This window comes from Pristiophorus japonicus, chromosome 4 (assembly GCF_044704955.1).
Source record: "Pristiophorus japonicus isolate sPriJap1 chromosome 4, sPriJap1.hap1, whole genome shotgun sequence".
NCBI lineage: Eukaryota > Metazoa > Chordata > Chondrichthyes > Pristiophoridae > Pristiophorus > Pristiophorus japonicus.
The window spans coordinates 28,907,448-28,934,651 of NC_091980.1; the positions used below are offsets into that span (position 1 = coordinate 28,907,448).

General features: G+C 44.0%; 1 protein-coding gene across 3 annotated transcripts in view; it reads right to left on the reverse strand.

The window, feature by feature from the left end:
- rbm27 (RNA binding motif protein 27) overlaps nt 1-27,204 on the reverse strand; it is a 186,194-nt gene that overhangs the window by 108,599 nt on the left and 50,391 nt on the right. For all 3 annotated transcript variants that reach the window (XM_070878061.1, XM_070878058.1, XM_070878060.1), the window contains exons 6-9: nt 22,083-22,349; nt 20,615-20,869; nt 19,265-19,396; nt 8,835-8,984 (exon numbers count right to left, since the gene is read on the reverse strand). In XM_070878061.1, the coding sequence (XP_070734162.1) occupies nt 8,835-8,984; nt 19,265-19,396; nt 20,615-20,869; nt 22,083-22,349 (804 nt within the window). The remainder of the gene's footprint in view (nt 1-8,834; nt 8,985-19,264; nt 19,397-20,614; nt 20,870-22,082; nt 22,350-27,204) is intronic.

The following is a 27,204-nucleotide window of genomic DNA, read 5'->3' on the forward strand; positions in this document are numbered from 1 at the left end:
CTATCCCTGATGCCTGATGCCTACATCCTAGGGTTTTAAAAGAGGTGGCAACAGAGGATGCATTGGTTTTGATCCTCCAGAAATCCCTAGATTCTAGAACGGTCCTCACGAATTGAAAGGTAAGCAAATGTAACCCCGCATTTCAAGGATGGAGAGAGAAAACAGGGAACAATAGACCAGCTAGTCTTACATCAATTGTAGGGAAAATGCTAGAATCTATTTTTAGAGATGTGGTAAGAGGGCAATTAGAAAATCATAATATGATTGCGCAGAAAGGGAAATTGTGTTCAGAGTTTAAGGTTGTAACGAGCAGGATAGTTAAGGGGGAACCAGTGGATGTAGTGTATTTGGATTTTCAAAAAGTATTTGATAAGGTGCCACACAAGAAGTTGTTACTCAAAATTAGGGTTCATGGGATTAGGGGGTAATATATTAGCATGGATTGAGACTTGGTTAATGGACAGAAAACAGTAGGGATAAACGGATCATTTTTAGGTTGGCAGACGATAACTAGCGGGTAGCTGCAAGGATCAGTGTTTGGGCCTCAGATATTTACAATCTATATTAATGACTTAGATGAGGGGACCGAGCGTAATCTATCCAAGTTTGTTGACGATTTTCAAAGCTAAGTGGGAAGGTAAGCTATGAAGAGGACGAAAAGAAGCTGTTCGGGATATAGACAGGTTAAGTGAGTGCCAAGAACATGGCAGATGGAATATAGGGGCCAAGTTTCGGCCTGAGTTGCTCCTGTTTTTTTGGAGCAACTGGTTTAGAATGGAGTTTCTTAGAAATTGCAATTCTCGGCATTTAGTTTGCTCCAGTTCTAGTCAGTTAGAACAGTTTCAGTTTGGAACAGATTTTTTTTTCAAAAGGGGGTGTGTCCGGCCATTTACACCCGTTTTGAAAGTTTAGGCAGTGAAAACATACTGCAAACTAACTTAGAATAGAGTAAGTGTAGATTTTTGTACGCTCAGAAAAACCTTGTCTACACTTAGAAAATCAGGCATAGGTTACAAATCAGGCGTAGGGAATGGAGAGGTCGAAAGGGAAGTTTACAAACATTAAACACTTCAGTTTTACAAATAAAGAGCCATCATCAATAATAAATGATAAATACATCAATAAATCAATCAAAAAAATTAATTAAAAAATAAAAAACATTTTAAAAATCAATAATTAAAACATTTTCTACTTACCGACTGCAGCACCGGGAGTCCTCCAACAGCGTGCTGGGATGGCCCCCCACTCCCCCCCAGTGTGTCTCTATCTCTCTGTCTGTCTGTGTGTGTGTCTCTCACTCTCTGTCTGTCAGTGTCTGTGTTTCTGACAGCAAGGGGAGGGGGTGGGGTGGAGTGGGAGGGGGAAGAGAGGGGAAGGGGTGTGGGGAAAAGAGGAAGAAGGGAGGGAGAGGAAGAAGGGAGAAAGGAGAAAAAGGATTTACAGGTAGGTGGCGTCGGGTCTGGGGGGGGTCAGGAACGCGGGTCGGGGGGGGAGGGAGCAGAGGTCAGGTCGGGTCCGGGGTGGGGGTGGGGGTGGGGGGGGAGTGGAGGTCGGGTCCGGGTCCGGGGGGGTGGGGGAGGGGAGGGAGTTGAGTCGGGTCCGGTCGGGAGGAAGCAGGAGTTGGGCGTGGGAGGTGAGCCTTATCCACACAGCCCCAGTGAGGCCATTCGGCCAGGGCTAGGGGCTGCATGCTTCGGGCCCCTCCCACACAGTTTTGGGCACCTGGAGCTACTACACATGCGCGCCCACTGTAGCGCGCATGTGCAGAGGTCTCGGCACTGGTTTCAGCGCAGGGACCTGGCTCCGCCCCCAACAGCTCATGCTGCGCTGCACCCAGCTCCAGAGGACCTGCAGGGAGCCGGAGAATAGGTCAGTTTATTTTCGGCGCACTTTGTGACGTGAAAAACGGGTGTCCAGGTCGGGGCTGTGCCTAGAAAACTTGGGCCCATAATGTGGAGAAATGTGAAAATATCCATTGGTAGGAAAAATAGAAAAGCAGAATATTTTTTAAATGGTGAGAGATTGGTAAATGTTGGTATTCAAAGGGACCTGGCTGTCCGTGTACACGAATCACAGAAAGTCAACATATTACCTCGAATTTAGGAGCAGTGATCTCACTGAAACATATAAAATTCTTAAGGGGCTTGGCAGGCTCGATGCTGGGCAGATGTTGCCACTGACTGGGGAGTCGAGAACTAGGGGCAATGGTCTAAGAATATGGGGTTGGCCATTTAGGACAGAGTCAAGGAGATATTTCTGCACTCAAAGGGTTGTGAACATTTGAAATTCTCTACCCCAGAAGACTGTGGATGCTCAGTCTTGAGTATAAATTAATTATATATATATAAAATTTATACAATATATAATACATATAAATAATGCAAGAGATGGAGGTGGAGAACGCGCTCGGTGGAAGGAAGAGGGCCATGTGCTTCTCAGGGGAGGCTCAAGAAGCACTGGTGCACGAGGTTGAGGCTCGATGGGAGCAATTGACCCAGGGTGGGCGTGGAAAACCTGCCCCTATTGTTTATCAGAGAATCTCTCGAGAGATCGCAGAGACGGTGTCATCTGCCGCACCCGCCATGCGGGGGGCAAACCAGTGCCACAAGCGATGGAACGATATTGTTGAGTCGGCGAGTGCAAGTAATAACTTTTATCATGCACTGACTAATGTAGTGCCACATTTTATTATGTTGTAAAGCTTGGTGTCAGGCATTATTTCCCATCATCGATCTCACTGCGCTAGTCTTCCGTACTTTGATGTAGTCATCATGTATCTACTTGCGTCCTAATGGTACATAAATGGTCCACTCCATTGAGGAAAGGACTAGGGATAGTTAATTGGGGATGTCGATCGACGTATTTCGTAATAGTAGCTGTGAAATTAGTTTACACACAGCATAGAAACATAGAAAATAGGTGGAGTAGGCCATTCGGCCCTTCTAGCCTGCACCGCCATTCAATGAGTTCATGGCCGAATATGCAACTTCAGTACCCCATTCCTGCTTTCTCACCATACCCCTTGATTCCCCTAGTAGTAAGGACTTCATCTAACTCCTTTTTGAATATATTTAGTGAATTGGCCTCAACAACTTTCTGTGGTAGAGAATTCCACAGGTTCACCACTCTCTGGGTGAAGAAATTCCTCCTCATCTCGGTCCTAAATGGCTTACCCCTTATCCTTAGACTGTGACCCCTGGTTCTGGACTTCCCCAACATTGGGAACATTCTTCCTGCATCTAACCTGTCTAACCCCGTCAGAATTTTAAACGTTTCTATGAGGTCCCCTCTCATTCTTCTGAACTCCAGTGAATACAAGCCCCGTTGATCCAGTCTTTCTTGATAGGTCAGTCCCACCATCCCGGGAATCAGTCTGGTGAACCTTCGCTGCACTCCTTCAATAGCAAGAATGTCCTTCCTCAGGTTAGGAGACCAAAACTGTACACAATACTCCAGGTGTGGCCTCACCAAGGCCCTGTACAACTGTAGCAACACCTCCCTGCCCCTGTACTCAAATCCCCTCGCTATGAAGGCCAACATGCCATTTGCTTTCTTAACCGCCTGCTGTACCTGTATGCCAACCTTCAATGACTGATGTACCATGACACCCAGGTCTCGTTGCACCTCCCCTTTTCCTAATCTGTCACCATTCAGATAATAGTCTGTCTCTCTGTTTTTACCACCAAAGTGGATAACCTCACATTTATCCACATTATACTTCATCTGCCATGCATTTGCCCACTCACCTAACCTATCCAAGTCGCTCTGCAGCCTCATAGCATCCTCCTCGCAGCTCACACTGCCACCCAACTTAGTGTCATCCGCAAATTTGGAGATACTACATTTAATCCCCTCGTCTAAATCATTAATATACAGTGTAAACAGCTGGGGCCCCAGCACAGAACCTTGCGGTACCCCACTAGTCACAGCCTGCCATTCTGAAAAGTCCCCATTTACTCCTACTCTTTGCTTCCTGTCTGACAACCAGTTCTCAATCCATGTCAGCACACTTGCCCCTTTGTCACCTTTGCAGAAAAAATTAGCCAGCAATAGGACGGAGCTCCGCAAGACGGGTAGAGGTCCACCGAAGACGGTTGAACAGGCAAACCTTGAGGAGCGCGCTGCAGCCCTGACGAGCGCACATGATCATATGGCCACGCATGTTGGTGCTGAACCAGTGCTCGTGGAGGGCAAGTCCTGCATAATCCCTCGACTGTACTACGGTCATGTAATTCAATGTTATGTCAATATAATGTAGAATGTAATGTAATGCTAGCAACACAAAATGTTGTTCGTTCTGACATGAACCATAACTTTTGGCTGATCACACTCTGCCACTTGGAAAGCAACATACTGTTTGGGACTTCAAGTTTTTGTTATGTCATGCAGTTTCTGTCCACTCTGCTTATAATAGTTTCATGTAATGATTCTCGGTAATATATGACGTAGCGGTGTTGCTCCTCTACATAAGCCTGTGCAACGTGAGTGTACTCATGTCACCTCTGACCCCTCCCCTCCTGCTAATCACCAATAATATATTTTACAGTTGCACAGGAGGAAGAGGTGCAGCAGCAGCAGCAGTCACCTGCACCAACCAACCCTCCCAAAAAGGACTGAGCTGAGGAGGAGACGGTGGAAGAGGAGGACATACATCACATCGACACTCCTCAAACTTTTGCCAGTGGTGGGGTGGGGGGGCGGGGGTGACGGGATTTGAAGCATCCTCTCTACTTGCGGCCACCGGTTCCTCGTCCGAATCCGATTTTCCTTGATTCCGGTCCGAGGAAACGGGACCCAGCAGCAGGGCACACCAAGTGTTCCGACCCGCATGCTGAATCCGCAGTGGCTGATCTGGCAAGGCGGGAACGCTGCACAACAGGCAGATGCTAAACTGGAGCATTGACGTGGGTCGAGAGCTCCTCCAGGTCATTGGTGGGTTGTCCGACAACATCGCCACATTAGCAGCCCGTCAATCAGAGGACATGGCGGAACTGACTGTGGCGGTGAGGGAGAACAACTAGTCCGTCAATGCCATGTGGCAATTGATGGTCTTACGATATGGCACTGAATCCCAAGGTGCCACACGACCAATAGCGACAGCACCTGATCGTCGGGAGGAAGTCCTCAACACCCCCAGCTTCTCCAGACCCCCCCGGCCATTGCAGTTGCTAAAGCACCACGAGGCTTCCCCTGTGGTGTCCAGGCGGGGTGGGGGTGGCAAGGGTTCATTGCCAGGCTCCTCGACCTCCTCAATGTCCCTGTCTTCCTTCTCCTCCTCTTCATCCAACCCTCTCTCCCGAGGTGGTATGGCAGTCCCATCTGGCAATTCCTGTCACCTCTTGACGGGTAAGTGGCTAAGTTGTGCAACATGCAACACACCACAACAAACTTAGCGACCTGCTCAGGATGGTATTGCAGGCTGCCTCTGGAGTGGTCCAGACATTGGAAGAATTGCTTCAGCACTTCAATTGTCTTTGACGATATTGCCTGCGACTGGATGGTTTTTGTTGTAGGGCTTCTCGGCTTTTTCGTAGCGGGGGGGGGCATGAGCCAGCTGGCAAGGCCGTATCCTTTATCCCCCAGCATCCAGCAGTGACCTTGTGGCTGACTCTTAAACTGGTCCGAGATAACACTCCCACGCAAGATGTATGCATCATGGATGCTCCCTGGAAAATTGCCATTTACTGCCATGATTACTTGCTTGTGGTCGACCACGAGCTGCACGTTCAGGGAGTAGAATCCCTTTCCGTTTTGGTACACCTCCGCTTCCTCTAAACGTGCTCGCAGGGCGATATGCGCACAGTCTACTGCACCCTGGACCTTGGGGAAGTTTGCTATTCTCGAAAAACCCAAAGCCCTCTCACTGTCTCTCCCTGGTCATTGGAACGTTAATAAAACCCATCCTGTGTGCATAAAGCGCATCAATTACCTAGCGAATGCAACGGTGTGTGGTGTACTGAGAGATTCCTCATATGTCACCAGCTGATGCCTAAAATGAGCCGGATGCATTGAAAGAAAGTGCCGCAGTCCCCGTCACCTCAACAGGCAGTGCGATCCGGATGGTGCTGGTAGATTGCATGTCTGCCTTAATGAGCTGGCTTATCTCAATGATGACCTATTTTCGGAAGCGCAGCCTTCTAACACATTGCGTGCCGGTCAGGTGCAGGAACGAGCGGTGCTCCCTGTAATTTCGTTGAGGATAAGGCCACCTCCTCCTCAAGAGTCTGTGTCCTATTTGATTGGGCACGTAGTGCTTCTCAACGAGCCTTCTTCCAGCTCCATTCTGCATCATGTAAGTAGTTAGCAACAGTGGCACTGAAAGTACAGGCCCCAGTTCTTTAAGTACTCAAAAATTTTCAGTTGTCCACAAAATTTGTTTGAATTAAAGTCAATGCTATTATAATCCTAAATATAATCAAAATCCCTTATAAACTCACAGATCAATTTTAGGCTGCTGGCAACTTGACACAGCCTTTTCCTCAAAGATTGATTTTCAAAAATGGAGTCTAACGCTGAGATAAGACTATTTGACAAATGGGCTGTACGTTTCTCCAGCGGTAGCGAGCGGTAAAAACGGATGTTTCGCTAAATTTTGCGCTGGGGTGAATTTTGGGCAGTAGATGTGGGCACGTGGTTTCCTTCAACGCCAGCGGTAATTGGGAGGCGAAATTACCGCTGGCGATATTCGGACTGTAGTTTGCACATGTATCATTTCGGGTGGTAAACGGGCGGTCTTAATGCAAACTCCAGCCCTATGTGTTGTGATGATATGAAAACACTTCAAGTGTGCTTGGTGTCATAATCTGCCTCCATCCTGTGGGGTTCTTAGACAATAAGATTGCTGCAGCTGATTCTAGTCCAAAAGACATTCATATGTCTCTCAAAACAAACCCGACACACACAAAATGGCCTGCAATTAACCAGACCAGTTGAAGATGCACATTGAAATTTATATGTAAATAGTTTACCCTAAACAAATTGCAATCCATTTCATTTTGTTCAAGTCCATACAAATCCTCCCAGGTTAAACAGAATAAAAATGAAGTGCTTTGCTGTTTTGAAATGGTTCTCAGTATTCTTTCTGTTCAAAATTTAAAAAAATTAACCAAGCTAAGTTTCAACAGCAAGCAGCACTCAGACCTGAATTCAAAACCTTCAAGTTGAGAGTGTGTGTGTATAAAAACATCCGTAAGACAAAGGTCCTCCGCTACCCTGTCCTTACTGCACAGCACTGCCCCGCAGTCATCAAGATTCATGGCGCGGCCCTGGACGCCGTGGATCACCTCCCATATCTCAGGAGCCTCCTATCAACAAAGCAGGCATCGATGACGCGATCCAACACCGCCTCCAGTGCCCCAGTGCAGCCTTCAGCTGCCTGAGGAAAAGAGTGTTTGAAGACCAGGCCCTCAAAACTGTCACCAAGCTCATGGTCTACAGAGCTGTAGTAATACCTGCCCTCCTGTATGGCTCAAAAACATGGACCATGTATGTACAGCAGACACCTCAAGTTGCTGGAGAAATATCACCTGGGATGACAGGCGCACCAACATCAACATCCTCATCCAGGCTAACATCCCCAGCATTGAAGCACTGACTATACTCGATCAGCTCCGCTGGGCAGACCACACAGTTCGCATGCCAGACATGAGATTCCCAAAACAAGTGCTCTACTCAGAGCTCCTTCACAGCAAACGAGCCAAAGGTGGGCAACGGAAACGTAACAAGGACACCCTTAAAGACTCCCTGATAAGGTGCGACATTCCCACTGACACCTGGGAGTCCCTGGCCCAAGACCGCGCGAAGTAAAGGAAGTGCATCCGAGAGGGCGCTGAGCACCTCGGGTCTCAAAGCCAATAGCATGCAGAAATCAAGCGCAGGCAGCGGAAAGAGTATGAGACAAACCAGTCCCACCCAACCCTTCCCTCAATGACTATCTGTCCCACCTGTGAGAGTCTGTGGCTCTCATATTGGACTGTTCAACCACCAAAGAACACACTTCAGGAGTGGAATCAAGTCTTCCTCGATTCTGAGGATGATGATGATATTATTTAAAATATATAATATATATAAAAAAAGAAAAACAGGTTTACTGACCCCTTTCTAAACACATATTTTTGAAATTAAAACATTAATTAAGGGCAGATTATGTTTCAATCCCATTAATCAGTAAGGACATAGTAGCCAAGTGGAACCCTAAATTCAGTGTCAAATTAACTTCTGTGAGTTGCATAACCCAATGGCTCAAACTTTATACCACTGGATTTAGTAGGTTGTAGTATGTCTTGATAGTGTAGAATCTCTAAATGCAGACTCCCCAAACACAGTTTCACCCTTAAAATTATGTTTTCCCATTATCAATTCTTGAGTTAGAGATTCAATCGTGCTCCAACTGAATTTTCCTTGTTCTAATGAATTATACTAGCTGCATAGCTTAACTCATTTAACTTCGTTCTCTTGGACTACAAATTTCTGTTTTTCTATTTGACCAATTACGTACTTGAATTAACATTTTTGGAAGAACTTCTACGTAAGTCATGTTCAAAAATTATTTTTGCAAGAAAGTCTTAACATTATCTCCAATATCAGACACGAGAAACAACTAAAAGCATTCCAACAGTGTTCCTACCATTACATTGAAGTATAATACAAGGAATCTGCTCAATTAAGCCTTAGACACTTTCATACAGAACAACTGGTTAAAAATTTCAATCCTCAATAACTCCTGCATTGCAATATAAACTCTGAAGCAATAGCGCTTTGTAAATAATGAGTTCTACTAATAACTGACGACCACCTGCTAATTGCCAGCTACAAACTGTCATAGCATCTTTTACCTCGTGAAGGACCATCCATGGTGCTGGACGTTAACCCAATCAGATTAGGACGCTCAGTCTGAACTCGTGGGATGTAGTGTCGATATTGAGGCCTGGCACCACCAGTAATACTGGGAGCCTCGGGGTTGTATCCGTCAGGCTCATAATTATCTGAAATAGAAAAGTCTTATCAACATCTTTTATTGAACCTAAGTGGACAATTTGGCCATCCTGTACTGGGTTCTTAGAAATATATTTTTTTAAGTCAAGCTTAAAGAAACTGGAAGCAAACTACATTGCCTGCTATGGTTGCTGGTGAGACCAAAAATTGTAATGATTCAATGCAACAGTTAAAACATTTCTCTGCTTTCAAACAAGAGGGAAAATTCGTGTCTCAAACATCTTAAGTTAATGTTTACAGACAACAGCCTGATATTTTATACATACAGTGAAACATTTTATTTAATAGACTGCACCCAGATAGCTCAGCTGGTTAAGGCACGAGTAGGCAAGCCATACAGAACAAGGTCTGAGATTTAACCCCTGGTATGTGCTGAATTAGATGATCTCAACCAGGTTGATGGTATCGGTGCGAAAATATGCCTCAGTGCCCCATGCTGGGGAAAGAAAAAATGAGCCAGAATTCTTGCTCCTGTTTGTTTTCTGGGAACCTTGCTGGAAAGTGTTCATGCATGCTTGCTAGTTGATGACCACATCAGATTTGGCTATGATGCCTCCACATCATCATTATAGGCAGTCCATTGAAACGAGGATGACTTGCTTCCATGCCAAAAAGGGACGAGTTCACAGGCGTTTCAATGAAGGACCAATATTCCAGGTCCCAAACTACATCTTGAAGGGTGAAAGATGCCGGTGAGTGGATTTTTTTTTTTAAAAACGTGTGGTGGCTGTTGCACTCCAGTCACCACACGAGCTTGACAGAGCTAGGTCTTGGTCCAGTGGGAAGGATTAACCAAGACGACTGAAGACCAGCTCTGCTGCACGGACCTAGTGCGCACACAATCGGCACAGTCCCGGCCTGCAAGACCATAAGTAGGTCGGGACCATTAGAGGGAGAAACGTGCAGAGGCCCGGCCCGGAAATCGGATGCCTCCACAAGTAGCGTGCACACTCCCCATCAAGGATCACACCTGAAAATGGTCACTGGGGTGAAGTGGCAGCGTACAAACAGTATCTGTGAAAATGTACCCCAGAAAGAACATCTTCAGAAGAGATGGGGAGAACATTGGCAAAATTATTTTTGGGAAGACAGCTAAAGGTATGATTTGTAAATCTATGGAGATGTGACTGACATTGAAGTTATATCTGGTCTTAGTAAGGCCCCATCTGGAGTTCAGTTATTGGTTTCCATACTATAGGAAAGATGCAGAATTATTGGAAGTAGTTCAGAGTGAGATTATGAGGCTGAGGATAATCAGCTAGGATTACCTACTTGCAGCAATTGCAACACATTTTTGTCTTTAAATTTTCAAGTTATTAAGCACAAATAGCCAAATCCACACACCATCTATACCATGCTACCTACTGCTGGGATGTGGCAGGGTTATTAAGCAAGAAATACAGAATGCCCCATGAACTTCATACTACGTGCTACTTTTTAAAATGCAGATATAATGGAGTGATTTCAAGACTGCAATCCCACCTTAAGGTTCAAATTATATAAAATGCTGAAGTATAACCCTGTGATTTACAAAGTCACCTGAACTATCTGTGAGATTACTACCTTACAATCACCCCATGATATCTATTATTATTTCTGCAACAAAGCCACTCGCTAAGTGAGATCGTAACAGACAGAGTACAGGAAGGAAAAAAAATAAATTGAATAATGTAGAATTGGGGTGGGTTTTCATTCATTTCTACAATTATTGCCTAGTGTTACCCCTGCAGCCATAAAGGCAATGGCGACCTATAAACTAATCTACATTAATGCCCCTCCAGAATTTCAAAACCAGGTAGGGAAGATATACAAGGCCAGATTTTCCTACTGGCAGTAATTGCTCCAATTCTAGTGAGAAGCCTTGCCAAGGACTGAGAGAATTTATAAATCAAAGTGCAGAAGGAAAGATGAGCAACAGAAAGAAATAAAAAGATGAAAGATCACAAGTGAAAAATTGTATGTGAAAGGAAAACCAGACAGATCAGTAGCTGTATCAGGACAGCACTGGAAATGGAGATGATGCGTTTGAATTGCAGCCCTGATTCTCAGCTACCCAAGAGAAGGGAAGAAAACAACAGAGAAACGTAACAAACACATCTACTGACAGCAAGAGCAATACGAGTAACTGCGATGGAATACTCCACTATGCACACTTCCCTAATGAAAACATTTAAGTGTTGTAGAGGTCAGAAATTGAGATAAACAATTGATGCTTCACTTACATTAATCATAGGACACAGTAATTAGGGATAAGCCACTGCCGAGGTTGCACATCAAATATGTTAATAAGTGAATTGAGCAACCCAACAGCTCAAGCAGTACACCACTGAATTCCTAAACTCATAGGATTAGGAGATGAAAAACCAGCCTCAAGCGTAAATCAAGAGTTTTTACAATCTGTCTACGAGGTTGCCAGTGGATCACCGGTGTCAATTCCCAATGTTGTATGCAAGTCTCCCAATTGCACAGTTTCACTCCCATCCATAGGAGTGAGGTCAGTAGGTTTTTTCTGCAGCATTGGAACCCAAAAGCTGGGTCCTCCCATATGATATGCAAGTAATACAAGTGACATTCGCACTTGCCTGTCCTCACTGAAGGTTCATCAGTTGGACAAGCCATCAGTTTTCATTACACAGGATATACCAAACAGAAACAGGCCATTTGGCCCAACTAGTCTATGCCAACGTTTATGCGCCACTTGAACCTCCTCCCATCTTTCCTCATACAAGTCTAGCAGCATAACCCTCTATTACCTCTCCCTCATATACTTGTCTAGCCTCCCCTTAAATGCATCTATATTATTCGCTTTAACCACGCCCTGTGGCAGCAAGTTCCACATTTTCACCACTCGTTGGGTAATGAAGTTTCTTCTGAATTCTCTATTGGATGTCTTGGTGATTATCTTATATTGATGGACTCTAGTTATGCTCTTCCCCACAAATAGAAACATTCTCTCTATATTCACTATCAAAACTTTTCATAATTTTAAAGTCCTATATTAGGTCACCCTCTCAGCCTTCTTTTATCAAGATAAAAGAGACCCAGCCTGTTCATCCTTTCCCGATATGTAAACCCTCGCATTTCTGGTATCATCCTTGTAAATCATCTCCGCTCCCTCTCCAGTGCCTCTATATCCTTTTTATAATATGGCGAGCAGAACTGTACGAAGTACTCCATGTATGGTCTAAACAAGGTTCGATACAGGTTTAGCATAACTTCCCTACTTTTCAATTCTATACCTCTAGAAATAAACCCTAGTGCTTGGTTTGCATTTTTATGGCCTTGTTAACCTGTGTCGCAACTTTTAATCATTTGTGTATTTGTACTCAGAGATCCCTTTTCTCGCCGAGTAGTAAGTGACCTCCCTATTCTTCCTACCAAAATGTAATACCATTCATTTATCTGTCCATTATATGTCCATTCTGCAAGTTTATTAATGTCCTACTGTAATTTGTTGCAGTCCTCCTCAGTATTGGACTATCGCCCCCAATTTGTGGTCATCCGCAAATTTAGAAATTGTGTTTTTGATTCCAACGTCTAAATCATTCATATAAATTGTGAACAACAGTGGTTCCAGCACTGATCCTTGTTGAACACCACTACCCACCATCTGCCACTGTGAATAGCTACCTTTTACCCCTACTCTCTGCTTTCCGTCTTGAAGCCAGCTAGCTATCCATTCTGTTACTTGTCCCGACTCTGCATTCTCTGACCTTGTTTATGGGGTACCTCATCGAAGGCCTTTTGAAAATCTAGAAAAATTACATTGTCTACTCTCTCTGTTACCTCTTCAAAAAATTCAATGAGGTTGGTCAAGCAAGACTTTCACTTTTGAAATCCATGCTAACTATTCATTATTATATTTTTGGTTTCTAGATGTTCTTCTATTTTCTCCTTTAGTAGGGATTCCATTATTTTTCCTACCACCGACGATAAGCTAACTGGCCCATAATTCCCTGGACATGTTCTATCCCCCATAGGAATAACGTTAGCTATCCGCTAGTCCTCTGGCACTACATCTTTTTCTAATAAATAGGCGTAGTAATGCCTTTGGCTATCTCTGCCCTCGATTCTTTTAAAATGTGTGGATGTAATCCATCCGGACCAGGGGTTTTATCCTCTTAGAGTTTGATTAGTTTATTTAAATATATCCCCTCTTATTATTTTAAATGCACTGATTTCATTACTAATCTCATCACCCAATGTCATATCTCCCTAGTAAATACTGAAGCAAAATGATTTAATATTTCTGCCATCTATCGTTACCTGTGGTATTATCCTGTCTATCCTTTAATGGCCCTATTCCTATCCCAACCTTCCTTTTTTTTTTAAAATTGATGTGCCTGTAAAATATTTTACCATTTTGTTTTATGTTCCTTAATAATTTAATTTCATAGTTCCTTTTTACCTTCCTAATTGTTTTTTGATTTCTCTCCTAATCTTTTAGTATTCTCCCTTAGCATGCACTCCCTTGCTGTCTATGTACTTAATGTATGCCTCTTTCCTTACCCTCAATTGTTCCCTTATGGCTTTATTCATCCATGGAGTCTCATTAGTTTTTAATTTGTTCTTTCCTTTTAGCAGAATATATTGGGCCCAAATTTGGCCCTCCGGTTTTTTCCGCGTACCTCCGAGCCCTCCGCCGACTTTTTACCTCAGAAGCAGCGGCAAAAAAAACTTCCTGCGATCATGGCCAATTCTCGGGCCATCTGTGGAGCTGGCATGGCGTACAATGAAGAGGGGGGTGGAGTTAGGTCCCGGCGCTGTTTACAGTGCCGGGACCTCTGCACATGCGCGCTAGAGTCTGCGTGCATGTGCAGTAGCTCCTCGCAGGCCGTTTTGGCAAACGCGCGCTGCAGGCTGTGTGGGAGGGGCTGAAGAACGCCGTCCCTAGCCCTGGCCGAATGGGCTCCCTCATCGGCGGCCTGCTGCGTTTCCTCAGGTAGGCGTTCTATTTTTTTATTTGTTATTTACTGATTGATTTTGGTGCTTTAGGTGCAGGGTTCCTTCTATTTTATTTGTTAATTAATTGCTCATTACTTTTTGTGCTTTGTTTGGTGCTTGGTGGTGCTTTAAATGTAGTTACTTGCACTGATTCCTTAACTGTAAGGTCTTTCTGTGCGGACAAAAGTGGACACATGCGCTGCCCTAAGTTCATTTATGTCATGTATCCTACATGGCTACTTTTGATACTATCACAAGGTGTGCCACCAGAGGGCACAGCAGTGGGAGACTCGTAGGTTACCTGTACAGGTGTGCCTGGCCTAATATAAATGGCAGGCCACCAGGTGTAATCCTCACTCTGGAGTTAGCAAATAAAGGACTAAGGTCACTACAGTTCAAGTACAACACATTGCCTCGTGGAGTCATTATTAGAGTATCTAAGGACGCAACAATTGGTGACGAGATTATTGAACTTTCAGGCGAAAATGGCTACCCTTGGTACGTTGCAGCAGTTTGCAGATGGTGATGATTGTGACGCTTTTGTGGAGAGGCTCGACCATTTCTTCACAGCAAGCGACCTGGCAGGAGACGACCCGGCCACACTGGCTGATAAGCGCAGAGCTATCTTGCTAACCAGTCTATGGCCTCGTCAGGGACTTGCTGGCACCAGCGAAGACAACAACCAAGACGTACAAGGAGCTCGTAACCCTGATCCATGAGCAACTCAAGCCCAAGGAGAGCATCCTCACAGCCAGACACCGGTTCTACTCCCACCGACGGCCAGAAGGCCAGGAAATCGCGAAATATGCCGCAAACCTCAGGAGGCTGGCGACACTGTGCGAGTTCGACAACCCTCTCAAACGAAGGGACATTTTTGTCATTGGAATTGGCCTTGAAGGCCTTCTTCATAAGCTACTTTCGGTAGATACCACAGTCACACTGTAGAAGGCTACCTCCGTGAGCCATGCATTCATGACCTCGACCTGCAGTTCTAGGCAGATGACTCACCCTCAGGACTCAAACCCGGCAGGTACTGTTTAGAGCTGGAAGAGGGAACAGGCCTCAGAGTCCCTTAACTCAGAGTCCACCGAGGGGGGGCTAATCGAGTAGCTCCATGCTGGCATTGTGGAGGGAATCACAGGGCTCACCAGTGCTGCTTTAAAGACTGTGTATGCAAAGACTGCAGCACAAGGGCCACCTCCAGCGAATGTGCAAGAGAAAAATGATTCACTGTGTCAATGAAGAAAGAGTCTGCAGATGGCCATGAATCCGCAGATGGCCATGAATCCAGAGTGGATTAAGAAACGATAGGCAGCTCAGCCCCACAATGAGGTATATAGCATGTTTACCTGCACCACCGAGTGTTCCCCGCTGAAGCTGGAAGTCGAGATAGATGGCATTCCAGTCTTCCTGGAAGTGGACATGGGGACGAGCCAGACAGTAATGAATCAACGAGCCTTTGAGAGACTATGGGACAATCAGGCTGAACGACCCAAGTTGGTCCCGGTTCAGGGAAAGCTGCGCACTACACTGATGAAATTATCCCAGTCGTTGGTAGTGCGAATGTAAAGGTACTCCATGATGGCGGTGCACAAGTTACCTCTTTGGATTGTTGCAGATGATGGACCAACGTTGCTCGGCAGAAGATGGATGGAGAAGATCCATTGGAAGTGGGAAGACTTCAACCCTCCAGTGATCGACATCCTCCACATTTGGAGGCACAGCAAGCCCTCACTTGAGGGTGGACCCGGCACCAGAGAGCAGACCGCTCAGCACGACTACGTGGAGATGATCCAGCTGAGACGACTCGAACGCACCTTCCAGGCTTCAGTGGCAGGACTCCGGAGGAAGAAAAGCGGATCCAGAGGCGACTTCCCAGCTTCAGTGGCAGAACCCAGGGAGAAATCGTGGATGGAGGAAAAATGGCGCCTAAACCACAAGGTGAGGCGCTGAAGAAAAAGATGGCCGCGGCCAGATCAAGAGATGCAGCGCTGATGGAGTAACACATGGCACCAAACGGAAAAGAGGATTGGGGTAAAACAAGCAAGGCTCTCTTAAAGGAGACCTGCAACCCACTACAATTAAAGGGACAGTTCCACACACTCAAGCAATGTAATAGCAACTGTAAGTTAGACAAAATGTGTAACTGATGATCTGAATTGTGTACATGCAACCAGCGAGGAAAAGTCACGTGATCGCGATGGGAACTACAGAGTATACATCATAAGTAATGTAAAGTTGTGCGATGTAGGATTTCAACTGCACTGGATAGCCAATGCAGCTGGCAGACACCCATCAGGAGCACACAGGTCCAGCGAGCTACCCAATGCTGTAGCCTGCGTCCCGGGGACCAGAGTTATGCACCATGGAGTGTGGCCACAAGCAGCCAGCACACACGAGTTGCAGAGCAAGCGACCTCAGCAGGGTAATGGCACCAGTATCGATACCCTGCCCCTGATCGGTTCCACCTCTCAGGCACCCGATGGCACCAACTGCCACGAGCCTGAAAGAGCAGATTGTGCTAAGGCGCAGTCCCCAGACCCCATCGCAACCGAGGCCATGCCCGTAAACGAAGGGTCACCCGCTACAGTCCCCCCAAAAGGGACCAGAACCAGCCAGGATTCCAAACCAAACAACGCCCAGGCCAGTGAGTCAGCAGTTCCCTGTGCACTGCTAGACGACAGCTCCTCAGGGAGCAGCAGCCACCCAGGGCGCAAAGAAAGGACAGGGAGGTCACAGGCATCTGTGAACCTGCCCGACGCTAGGAACCACAGCAACAGCCCCGAGAGCAGGCAACTTGAGCCAACAGGGTTCCCACTGCCAGCACTGGACACTGAGCCGCCACCAGACTGCAGGGACCTCATCCAGCAGTTCTGGAACTAGTTTGTCCTTACACACCGGTCACTGCATCGATAATTTATCTCACCAGTCTAACGTACTTGTCTCACAAAAGAACCACAAATGTAATGCAACCTTGTTTTTCTGAACTTGAATATATATGAATGCAATGAGCCTCCAGCATAATCTATATGTGGGGGCGGGGGGAGGGGGCAGGGAAATGGAGTGGTCAATGACGCACACAAACAGCAACCACCAGCACTCTACTGCACCAACCACTCACCAAGATTGAAACGACCTGCCAAGGATCAATCAGATAGAGTTCAGAAAGAGCTAAGCCCAGAGCACAATCAATGCAGAGGCGATTTGCACTAAAGGCTCAGGAGGGAGAGATGTCATGTATCCGACATGGCTACTGTTGGTACTGTCACAAGGTGTGCCACCAGAGGGCATAGCAGTGGGAGACTCGTAGGTTTCCTGTACAGGTGTGCCTGGCCTAGTATAAAAGGCAGGCCACCAGGTGTGATCCTCACTCTGGAGTTAGCAAATAAAGGACTACGGTCACTACAGTTCAAGTACAACACATTGCCTCGTGGAGTCATTATTAGAGCATCTAAGGGCACAACAGTTTGTTACAACTTTTTTCTGGCCAAATTGGCATAAATGGTGTAAGTGGCTGGGAATGCCCCATTTTGAAAACAAAACTGACCTAACAAAAAACTTAACTCACTTACACTGGCACAAATTAAATGGCCATATTTGCAACTAAAAAGATACACCAGAAAAATCAGGTTACACCAAAAAACAGTGCAACTCATGGGGAAATTTGGGCCCATTGTTCCTGCACGCTGTTGACCATTTTAAATGTTTCCCATTGCTGTTCTACATTGTTTTTTGCCAATATTGTTGCCCACTTTATTTTCCCAAGTTCTATTCTCAGCCTCTCAAAATCAGCTGTTCTTCAATCTATTACCCTGTTTTTTGTCATACTTATATCCTTCTCAATTATCATCATAAAGCATATTATATTATGGTCACTATTGCCTAGATGTTACTCTACTTTTACTTCTCTTATCTGCTCGAGTTCATTCCCCATTACTAGATCCAATAACGAATGAACGTTGTTGGGCTTTTTACATATTGGGTTAGAAAGGAGTCCTGTACACATTGTAGGGACTCCATTCCCTTATACCCTTCACCCACCTCTTCTGTCTAATTAATATCATGATAGTTGAAAACCCCCATGATTATTATTCTGTTTTTGCTCATTTCCCTAATTTGTCTGCATATTTCTTCCTCCACCTCCTTTCCACTATTAGGGGGTCTGTAGACTACACCTTTTAGTGTGATTGATCCTTTATTTCTATCCATATGGATTCCATTTTTGTCTTGCTGATAGCTTCGTCACATTTCTCTACTACCATTATGTTATCCCTAATAATTACAGCTACTCCACCTCCCCTTTTTCCCTCTCCATCTTTTCTAAATATGCTATACCCTGCAATGTTTAATTCCCAGTGATGATTTTTCTGTAGCCATGTCTCAGTAATCTCTACTATGTCTGGTTCCTCGCAACTGGTTGCCTCCAGTTCCCCTGTTTTATTACTGACACTGTGTGCATTGCTGCTGTTCAGCCAGTCACGGGAGCACCAACAGGAGGCGCAAAGTACCCGAATTTTGCCTGATGTTTCTACAGTATCGACCGCAATGAGAAACACCAAGTAAATAATCCTGATTCAACAAAATTATTGATACAAGTAACCTCTAACTAAAGATATTGTACAATTTGATGACTTTTTACACAGCAAGTTATAAAATAATAATTAAAACCAAAACACAACCTAATTAAATTCACCGACTCCCATAACCCACTTAAGTCCCGCTTCAGGGAGGTGAGGCTCAGTCCTCAGAGAAGCACGAAAGCCACCTGAGTTCTGTAATATAACATTATACACAGGCCAACATGAACTCTCCCGCCCTACAATTTGTGTTTCTTCCACTCGCTCCTCCAGTTGCTCACTCAGGACTCCTGGAGTTTGCAAACGATTTTCATTGGCCCCGCTGTCGTCATCCTCACAATCGATGCATTCTGAATAGCAAGGAGACCGGAAGGGCTCAAAACGCACAGTTTGGTTGCAAGCCACGACTGCTGAGGTACTGCACCAATCGCCCATTCAATTAAGACTCCTGCCGAATTACAAATTCAACAAAATGCATGCTTGATGTGCATGCATACAACTATAGGAATACTAACAGCCCAGTTAAAAAATTAAACTAAATATAAAAACATAAAACGGTGAAAATCTCAGTAAGAAAGTTAAAGTATATAATTTTGATAAACTGACAATAGACAGAAAGACTGACAAATTTAGGGCTTTGTTATGGCAAAATAGTTTTCAATACACCAGTATTACTGGTTAAAAACATACTGGAGACAATCATAAAATTATTTTCATCCTGGCTTATAAATAAGAGGATGACTACTTACATTCTGAAGTCACATATGGTGGATACTGAGGTAAAGGTGGGGGCCTTAATCCTGGAGGTGGCAATGTAGGTACTGTACTGGTCCCAGAGACTTCAATGCCATCTATACCGCTCTTTGGGATCGGATGTGGTCCTGTAAAGACAACACAGAACACACATTCACAGTCTACTTTGTGGGCATTAATTCATTAGTACAGCAAAGAACAATGCAATGCAAAAAGATACACCCACTTATTCAGTGATCGTCCATCATGCTGCACTTTCAATTACCAGCTTCCTTTCAAAATGATCGTCAATGCAAAACAAGAATTTGGACAGTCGTTAGTCTAAAACCAGGAGATGACAGCTTTCAAAGCTGAAAATTAAGACTGGCTGATTCGCAAGCAAAAATGTTCCTCTTGGGACATCAACAGTAAGGTACTGTTGTTAGCATGTATAGGCATCAGAGATATTTAACATTTGATCCAAATCCCAGATTACTGCAGCAATTGGCAGAAGTTCACAAAATTTTCAAACTTAATTTAAAAAGGTATTCATGGTTCTCTTAGGAGCTGGTGAGCTGCAGAATAAAATACAGCAACTTACTAAACCCTTTTGAGGTGTTCTCTCTTTGGCTGAGATGGTCCCATGCATTCACTTAAATGTCATTATTTTTTTCCAGTTTGTTTTTTTTAGTTTTGTGCAACAACATTGCTAGTAAGCATGGAATGTTAATTCATCCATCAGCTCTTTACCTTACAAATATGTTTGTACATACTGTACTTTTCAAAATAATAATCCCAGTTCTCACATCATTAAATCTATTTTAGTACTCTGGTAATAATGAGTGATGATTGCATTACACAAGGGTCCTTAAATCGACCAAGCACATTAAAAAAACATCAGAGATCTCTTCCATAGACTTATTCATAAAGGTAGCAGAGCACCAACATGTAGGGTGCAATAGATTCAGAACATCACAATGCTTAATTCCCAATGTCAGCCTGGTTTGCCGATTCATTCCTTTGCAAACAAGTTCTTCTGCAATGACCAAATACTGCATGTCCTTTTCAACTTTCAAAACGCAAATGTCTCTCCAACACTACAGATACTGTAGATTATAAGGAAGAATTGTAGATGTGCATGTTTCTTAAATCACTTTTGCCATACTGTTCAGTGATTATTTCATAACTTAAATGCAATGCTATTTCACAGATATGAAGCTGAATACTAATGACTTAACATTGAATGAACATTAATTTTTATTCAATTACAACCAAAAATAAATACAGAACTAACCCAGGTTCACTGAATACAAGCAAATGTTTAACTCAACTATATTTTATAAAGAGGAAAGGAATGGTGTCCTTACCAGATACAGGATGGATGCCAGGAGGAGGCGGCTGCCCAGGCGGTGGTATTGGGGGTAACCTCAGGTTTGGAGGGAGGCCTGGTAAGGGCGGAGGTAAGTGATGCCCCGGTGGAGGCAATTGATGACCAGGCGGGGGCAAGCCTGGAGGTGGCGGCGGAAAAGGAATCATTCCAGGAAGAGTGACGTCTTCCACTATTAGTGGGTCATTGCCATGGTCAAAGAGGCAGAGGTCACCACGCATGCAGAAACCTTTCTCTGAAAACAAGACATTCATTTAGTACAACATTTTCTGCAAGTTATATGTTTCTCACTCACACTCAAGATTTTAATTCAAGGCACAAAAGTGATTCTATGGGGATGTGGGGAAAGAAAGAGGAAAGAATTTATCCTGCAACCATTCTATTGTGATATTGTGCATTCATTTTACAGTGGACATATACAGGGTGCCTTGATTGGGAAGGGTTAACTAACTATTTTCAATAGACATCAGTGTATAAAAAAAAAAGAGATTTCTATAGCTCTTACAGACCAGTGACTACTACTCATTACTGGTTCTACATGTTTGATATTCAGCCCTGAAATCCTGAATTATTTTGGGCATAGCACAAGAATGTTTTTCAGTTCTCAAAGGATTAAAACAAGTCTGATAAACAAGTCATATCTCAGGGATAACCCATTAAGTCCCACCTGAAGAGCACTGAAATTCAGTCTAATACACAATACAATGTTCAATCTTATTAGCTTTAACTTATAGCTAAATTTTAATTGCCTTCATCTGCCTGGCCCTTTTTAAAAATGTTTATGGGATGTGGGCGTCGCTGGCAAGGCCAGCATTTATTGCCCATCCTAATTGTCCTCAAGAAGGTGGTAGTGAGCCGTCTTCTTGAACCGCTGCAGTCCATGCGGTGAAGGCACTTCCACAGTGCTGTTACAGAGGAGGTTCTAGGATTCTGATCCAGTGACAGTGAAGGAGCGGCGATATACTTCCAAGTCAGGATGGTGTATGACTTGGAGGGGAACTTGCAGGTAATGGTGTTCCCATGCGCTTGCTGTACGCGTCCTTCTAGATGGTAGAGGTCACGGGTTTGGGAGGTGCTGCCAAAGAAGCCTTGGCGAGTTGCTGCAGTACATCTTGTAGATGGTACATACTGCAGCTATGGTACGCAGGTGGTGGAGGGAGTGAATGATTAAGGTGGTGAATGGGGTGCCAATCAAGTGGGCTGCTTTATTTTGGATGGTGTTGAGTTTCGAGTGTTGTTGGAGCTGCATTGATCCAGGAAAGTGGAGAATATGCCATCAAACACCTGACTTTATGGCCATTAACCTTGAGTGTGCTATGTAGCAGAGTTTCAGTGCAGGACATCTACTCAACATTCACCATCAAACTTCAAATTGGAATAGTAGGAATTAAATTCTGACCAAAAAATATTTTACAAAAGAAAACATGAAAGCTGTGCACTTTTCTTACCATCATAGTCTCTGCACCGGCGCTTTGGGGCTGCATTTCGACCAAAGGAGTTTGTGCCTGTGTGGTTGTTATAGAAATTAGACCAACTCTCAGTAGTGTTGTCAGGATGGTGGGCAGGAGCTACCACAGTTACTGCACTAGGAGCAGGGTGTCCTCCAGAGAAATACTGTTCAGCTGAACTGCTCGATGACGTGCAACTGGGAACATACATGTTCTCCGAGCCCTCGTTTCTTTCCAATTCAAACTTCGATCTGTCTTTATGTTGCTCTGTTAATTTTTTACAAAACACCAGGTTGTATTTAAACAAAATCTTTACAGATTAGATGAACTTTTGAAAATAAAAATCAATACCAAAATGATTATGCAAGGTTGTCAAATTATACCCGGACAATGGCTGCATGATTTGCATTTAGTATTTATAAAATCAGCATTCACAAATATCAAAATGCTCCCTAAAATTATGTTCGTAGTTGTATAAAAGACTGAAAGCAGTCCATATTTTAAGCTCAGGTCAATTTTGCTCTTCAATCATGCACCCATTCAGAATGCAGCATTTGTAGAATAGGCCAGTTTCTTATCTTGCAATTTGCTGCCAACAGCTCTGTACAATTGTCTTTCCAACAAGAAGCAGCTCACCGAGCTTCGCATGACAAGGATACCTTAATTAAAATTTGCACTATTCAGTAAATTATTTCTTATACACTACATTAATCTTACAAACTGGATTTAGCTACATCTCTTATCAAAAACAATAGACCAGCAGTTACCTTGCCAACTTTCTTTAATGCTCATTTAAATTTGTTCCTACACCTCAAGCAAAACTTCATCCATGCCACTGGAATCCATGGTCAGCTGTGCTTTTATTGCGTTCATAATAGTTGTTCGTAAATATGAACAGTCCAGGGGAGACCACGGTCTGATAAATGTTTTTCCAACCATTAGTGTTTTACTTTTTTCCTCTGAATCTGTCCCCAAAAAGCCAGGAGTTCCTTCTGACATTCATAGATGCAGAACATTTGACTTGCTTGATGTAAAAGAAAATCTGTACTTGCTGATCTTTGTCAGTTGCTAGTTTCTTCCATCCTTTCACAAAGGCAGACACTTTCTAATGGGGCAAACCACCTGGTGCTCTGGTTGAGAAATTATGTAGCTATTGCAAGTACAGCTGACAGATTCGAGCAACAGACGACTAGAGACATGATCTGGAATCCAGAGGGACTATGCTACTGCCTTGCAATGCATTGCTCTGAGTCTCTCAATATTAAGTTGAAAAGAATCCCCACAAACATTATGATATAGCTTTCTTCAGTCACAGCCCACCAGTTTATTGATTTACTAATGTGACAATGGAAATTTTGCAGATATATCTGTTAAGATCGAGGCTTGTCTGGTTCTTTCCAGTATGTAGCCCAATCTGCAAGGATTCTTTACTACCTAGTATAAGCTGTAGAGATAGGAGCAAATCGAATGGAGTGCCCAGAAATAGAAAAGTCTGGAATTATTTCTAACCTCAAATACCCCACGGGATCAATTATCACCATGAATTCTAACGTGGAAAACAACGACAGGTGTGGTCGAGAATAAATACTCAACTCCATTGTCCTATGGTGTTTAGCACGAACAGCTCGGTGCCACATTCCTGAGTAAGTAAAATGCATTTTAAAGATATTGTTTCTTTTTCAAAAGCAATATTTATTGGTTGAATTGTGCCTTTTTAAATCTGTTCTTCATTCATAAGCAGTCATGCAGGTGTATAGATTGAATAGTATGCAAAAAAGAAAACATGTACAAGCCTACAGGTAAAAGGATTAATCCCTGTACTCCAGGTGCTTAAATCGTTTAAACACAGGCATCCATCCAATTGAGACCCAAGAAAAACATTTAAAAAATGATAGAACACATGAGGTATGGACTCCATCTAGAACTGAAAATATCCAGCAGTCTGGATTTCCTTTCTCGAGGCCTGTACAATTAGATCCCTCTCATAAACCCTACAGTATACCTCTGCAGAGAGACTAACTGGAGTGCGGTAGTGTAGTGGTTATGGTACTGAACTAGCAACGCAGAGATTATGACTTTAAATTGCACTATAGCAACTTCTGAGGCTGGATTGAATAAATCTGATCATTTCTGAACCAGAAAAAGATGAAAGCTGATGATAATTATAACAAACCAACTGGTTCACTAATGTCCTACAGAGAAGAGACTATGCCATCCGAAACCTTCTCAGGGAAACTAGCGATGGCCATTAAATGCAGCCTTACCAGCAACACCCACATCGGAGAACAAATTAAAGAAAATCATCAGTGCAGAAAACGAGACCCAACCCTGTAGGGAGTGGGAAACCCAGGTTTCCCTTGGACCTGAACAATGTTAAATTAACAGACAAATATGCATAATAGATCAATGCATCTTCCTGTAAACGTCACATTAAGATACACCACTACTACATCAGTGTGAAACTTTTCCTTTTGCAAAAATTGCTTGAAAATTTAGAATTTTATTAAAAAGATTGTTTATAAATGAACGGTTAATTGGAATCACAGAACGTTACAGCACAGAAGGTGGTTATTTGGCCCGCTGTGCTAGATTTCTGAAATAGTTATCTGTTTAGTATTATTCTCCTAATCTTCCCCCAATTATTAATTTCTGTTTCAACTAGTGGTTACAGGAAAGATGTGATTGCATTAGAGAGAATAGAGAGGAGATTTACGAGGATGTTGCCTGGACTGGAGAATTTTAGCTGCGAGGAAAGATTGGATAGGCTGGGTTTGTTTTCATTAGGAGGCTGAGGGGAGACCTTATTGAGGTGTATAAAATTATGAAGGGCATACATAGAATGAATAGGACAGACCTCACGGGGGGGGGCATAGATTTAAAGTAATTAGAGGTGATTTGAGGGGGATTTTTTTTCCACCCAGAGGGTGGTGGGCGTCTGGAACTCACTGCCTGAAAGGATGGTAGAGGCAGAAACCCTCATCACTTTTAAAAATTACTTGGATAGGCACTTGAAGTGCCGTAACCTACAAGACTACGGACCGAGCTGGAAAGAGAGATTAGGCAGGAAAGCTCTTTGTCGGCCAGTGTGGACACGATGGGTCGAAATGGCCCCCTTCCGTGCTGTAAATTTCTATGATTCTATCTGTTTGTTTGTAATGTGCAGTTGCATTAGATAAAACACGAGGCAAAAAAGAAAAGTTTTCCATCCCATTTATAAATCACACAGATCTGACAGTTGAGAGAATTGGGTGATAATCTTCATGTGTACATATCTACACTGGATTTGTTTCTGGAGGTGAAAAGGGCTTCAATGGATAGTGATGTATTCTCCAATAAGAGGAAGTAGAAACCTTGATTCACACTCGATAAATCGATTCACCCAAAGCAGCAGAAGGACAGAGTTCCCCTTCAGTTAGTTAACTGCTGAATGCAAGAGACAAATGTTGGGATTTACAATTCTGAACAATTTCAAGAAGTCACTAGCTGTAAAAGAAAGACTTGCATTTGCGTCGCTCTTTTCACAACCTCAGGACCTCCTCAAGTGCTTTACAGCCAATGAAGTACTTTTGAAGTGGAGTCACAGTTGTAAAGTAGGAACCGTGATGGCCAATTTGCGAACATGCAAGGTCCCATAACCATCAATGTCATAATGACCAGATAATATGTTTTAGTGATATTGGTTGAGGGATAAATATTGGCCAGGATACTGGGGCAAACTCCCCTGCTACTCTTCAAATAGTGCCATGGGATCTGTTATGTTCACCTGAGGGCAGACACGGCCTCAGTTTAACGTCTCACCTGAAAGACAGCACCTGTGTGTTAGCCTAGAATTTGTGTTCGAGTCCATGGAGTGGAACATAGAAACATAGAAAATAGGTGCAGGAGTAGGCCATTCGGCCCTTCAAGCCTGCACCACCATTTAATAAGATCATGGCTGATCTTTCACCTCAGTACCCCTTTCCTGCTTTCTCTCCATACTCCTTGATCCCTTTAGCTGTAAGGGCCATATCTAACTCCCTCTTGAAAATATCCAATGAACTGGCATCAACAACTCTCTGCGGTAGGGAATTCCACAGGTTAACAACTCTGAGTGAAGAAGTTTCTCCTCATCTCAGTCCTAAATGGCTTATCCCTTATCCTTAGACTGTGTCCCCTGGTTCTGGACTTCCCCAACATCGGAAACATTCTTCCTGCATCTAACCTGTCCAGTCCCGTCAGAATTTTATATGTTTCTATGAGAACCTCTCTCATCCTTCTAAACTCCAGTGAATACAGGCCCAGTCAATCCAGTCTCTCCTCATACGTCAGTCCTGCCAACCCGGGAATCAGTCTGGTGAACCTTCGCTGCACTCCCTCAATAGCAAGAACGTCCTTCCTCAGATTAGACGACCAAAACTGAACACAATATTCCAGGTGAGGCCTCACCAAGGCCCTGTACAACTGCATTAAGACCTCCCTGCTCCTCTACTCAAATCCCCTAGCTATGAAGACCAACATACCATTTGCCTTCTTCACCGCCTGCTGTACCTGCATGCCAACTTTCAATGACTGATGTACCATGACACCCAGGTCTCGTTGCATCTCTCCTTTTCCGAATCTGCCACCATTCAGATAATATTCTGCCTTCGTGTTTTTGCCACCAAAGTGGATAACCTCACATTTATCCACATTATACTGCATCTGCCATGCATTTGCCCACGCACCTAACCTGTCCAAGTCACCCTGCAGCCAGATAACATCCTCCTCACAGCGCCACCCAGCTTTGTGTCATTTGCAAACTTGGATATTACACTCAATTCCTTCATCTAAATCATTAATGTATATTGTAAAGAGCTGGGGTCCCAGCACTGAGCCCTGCGGCACCCCACTAGTCACTGCCTGCCATTCTGAAAAGGACCCGTTTATCCCGACTCTCTGCTTCCTGTCTGCCAACCAGTTCTCTATCCACGTCAGTACATTACACCCAACACCATGTGCTTTAATTTTGCACACCAATCTCTTGTGTGGGACCTCGTCAAAAGCCTTTTGAAAGTCCAAATACACCACATCCACTGGTTCTCCCTTGTCCACTCTACTAGTTACATCCTCAAAAAATTCTAGAAGATTTGTCAAGCATGATTTC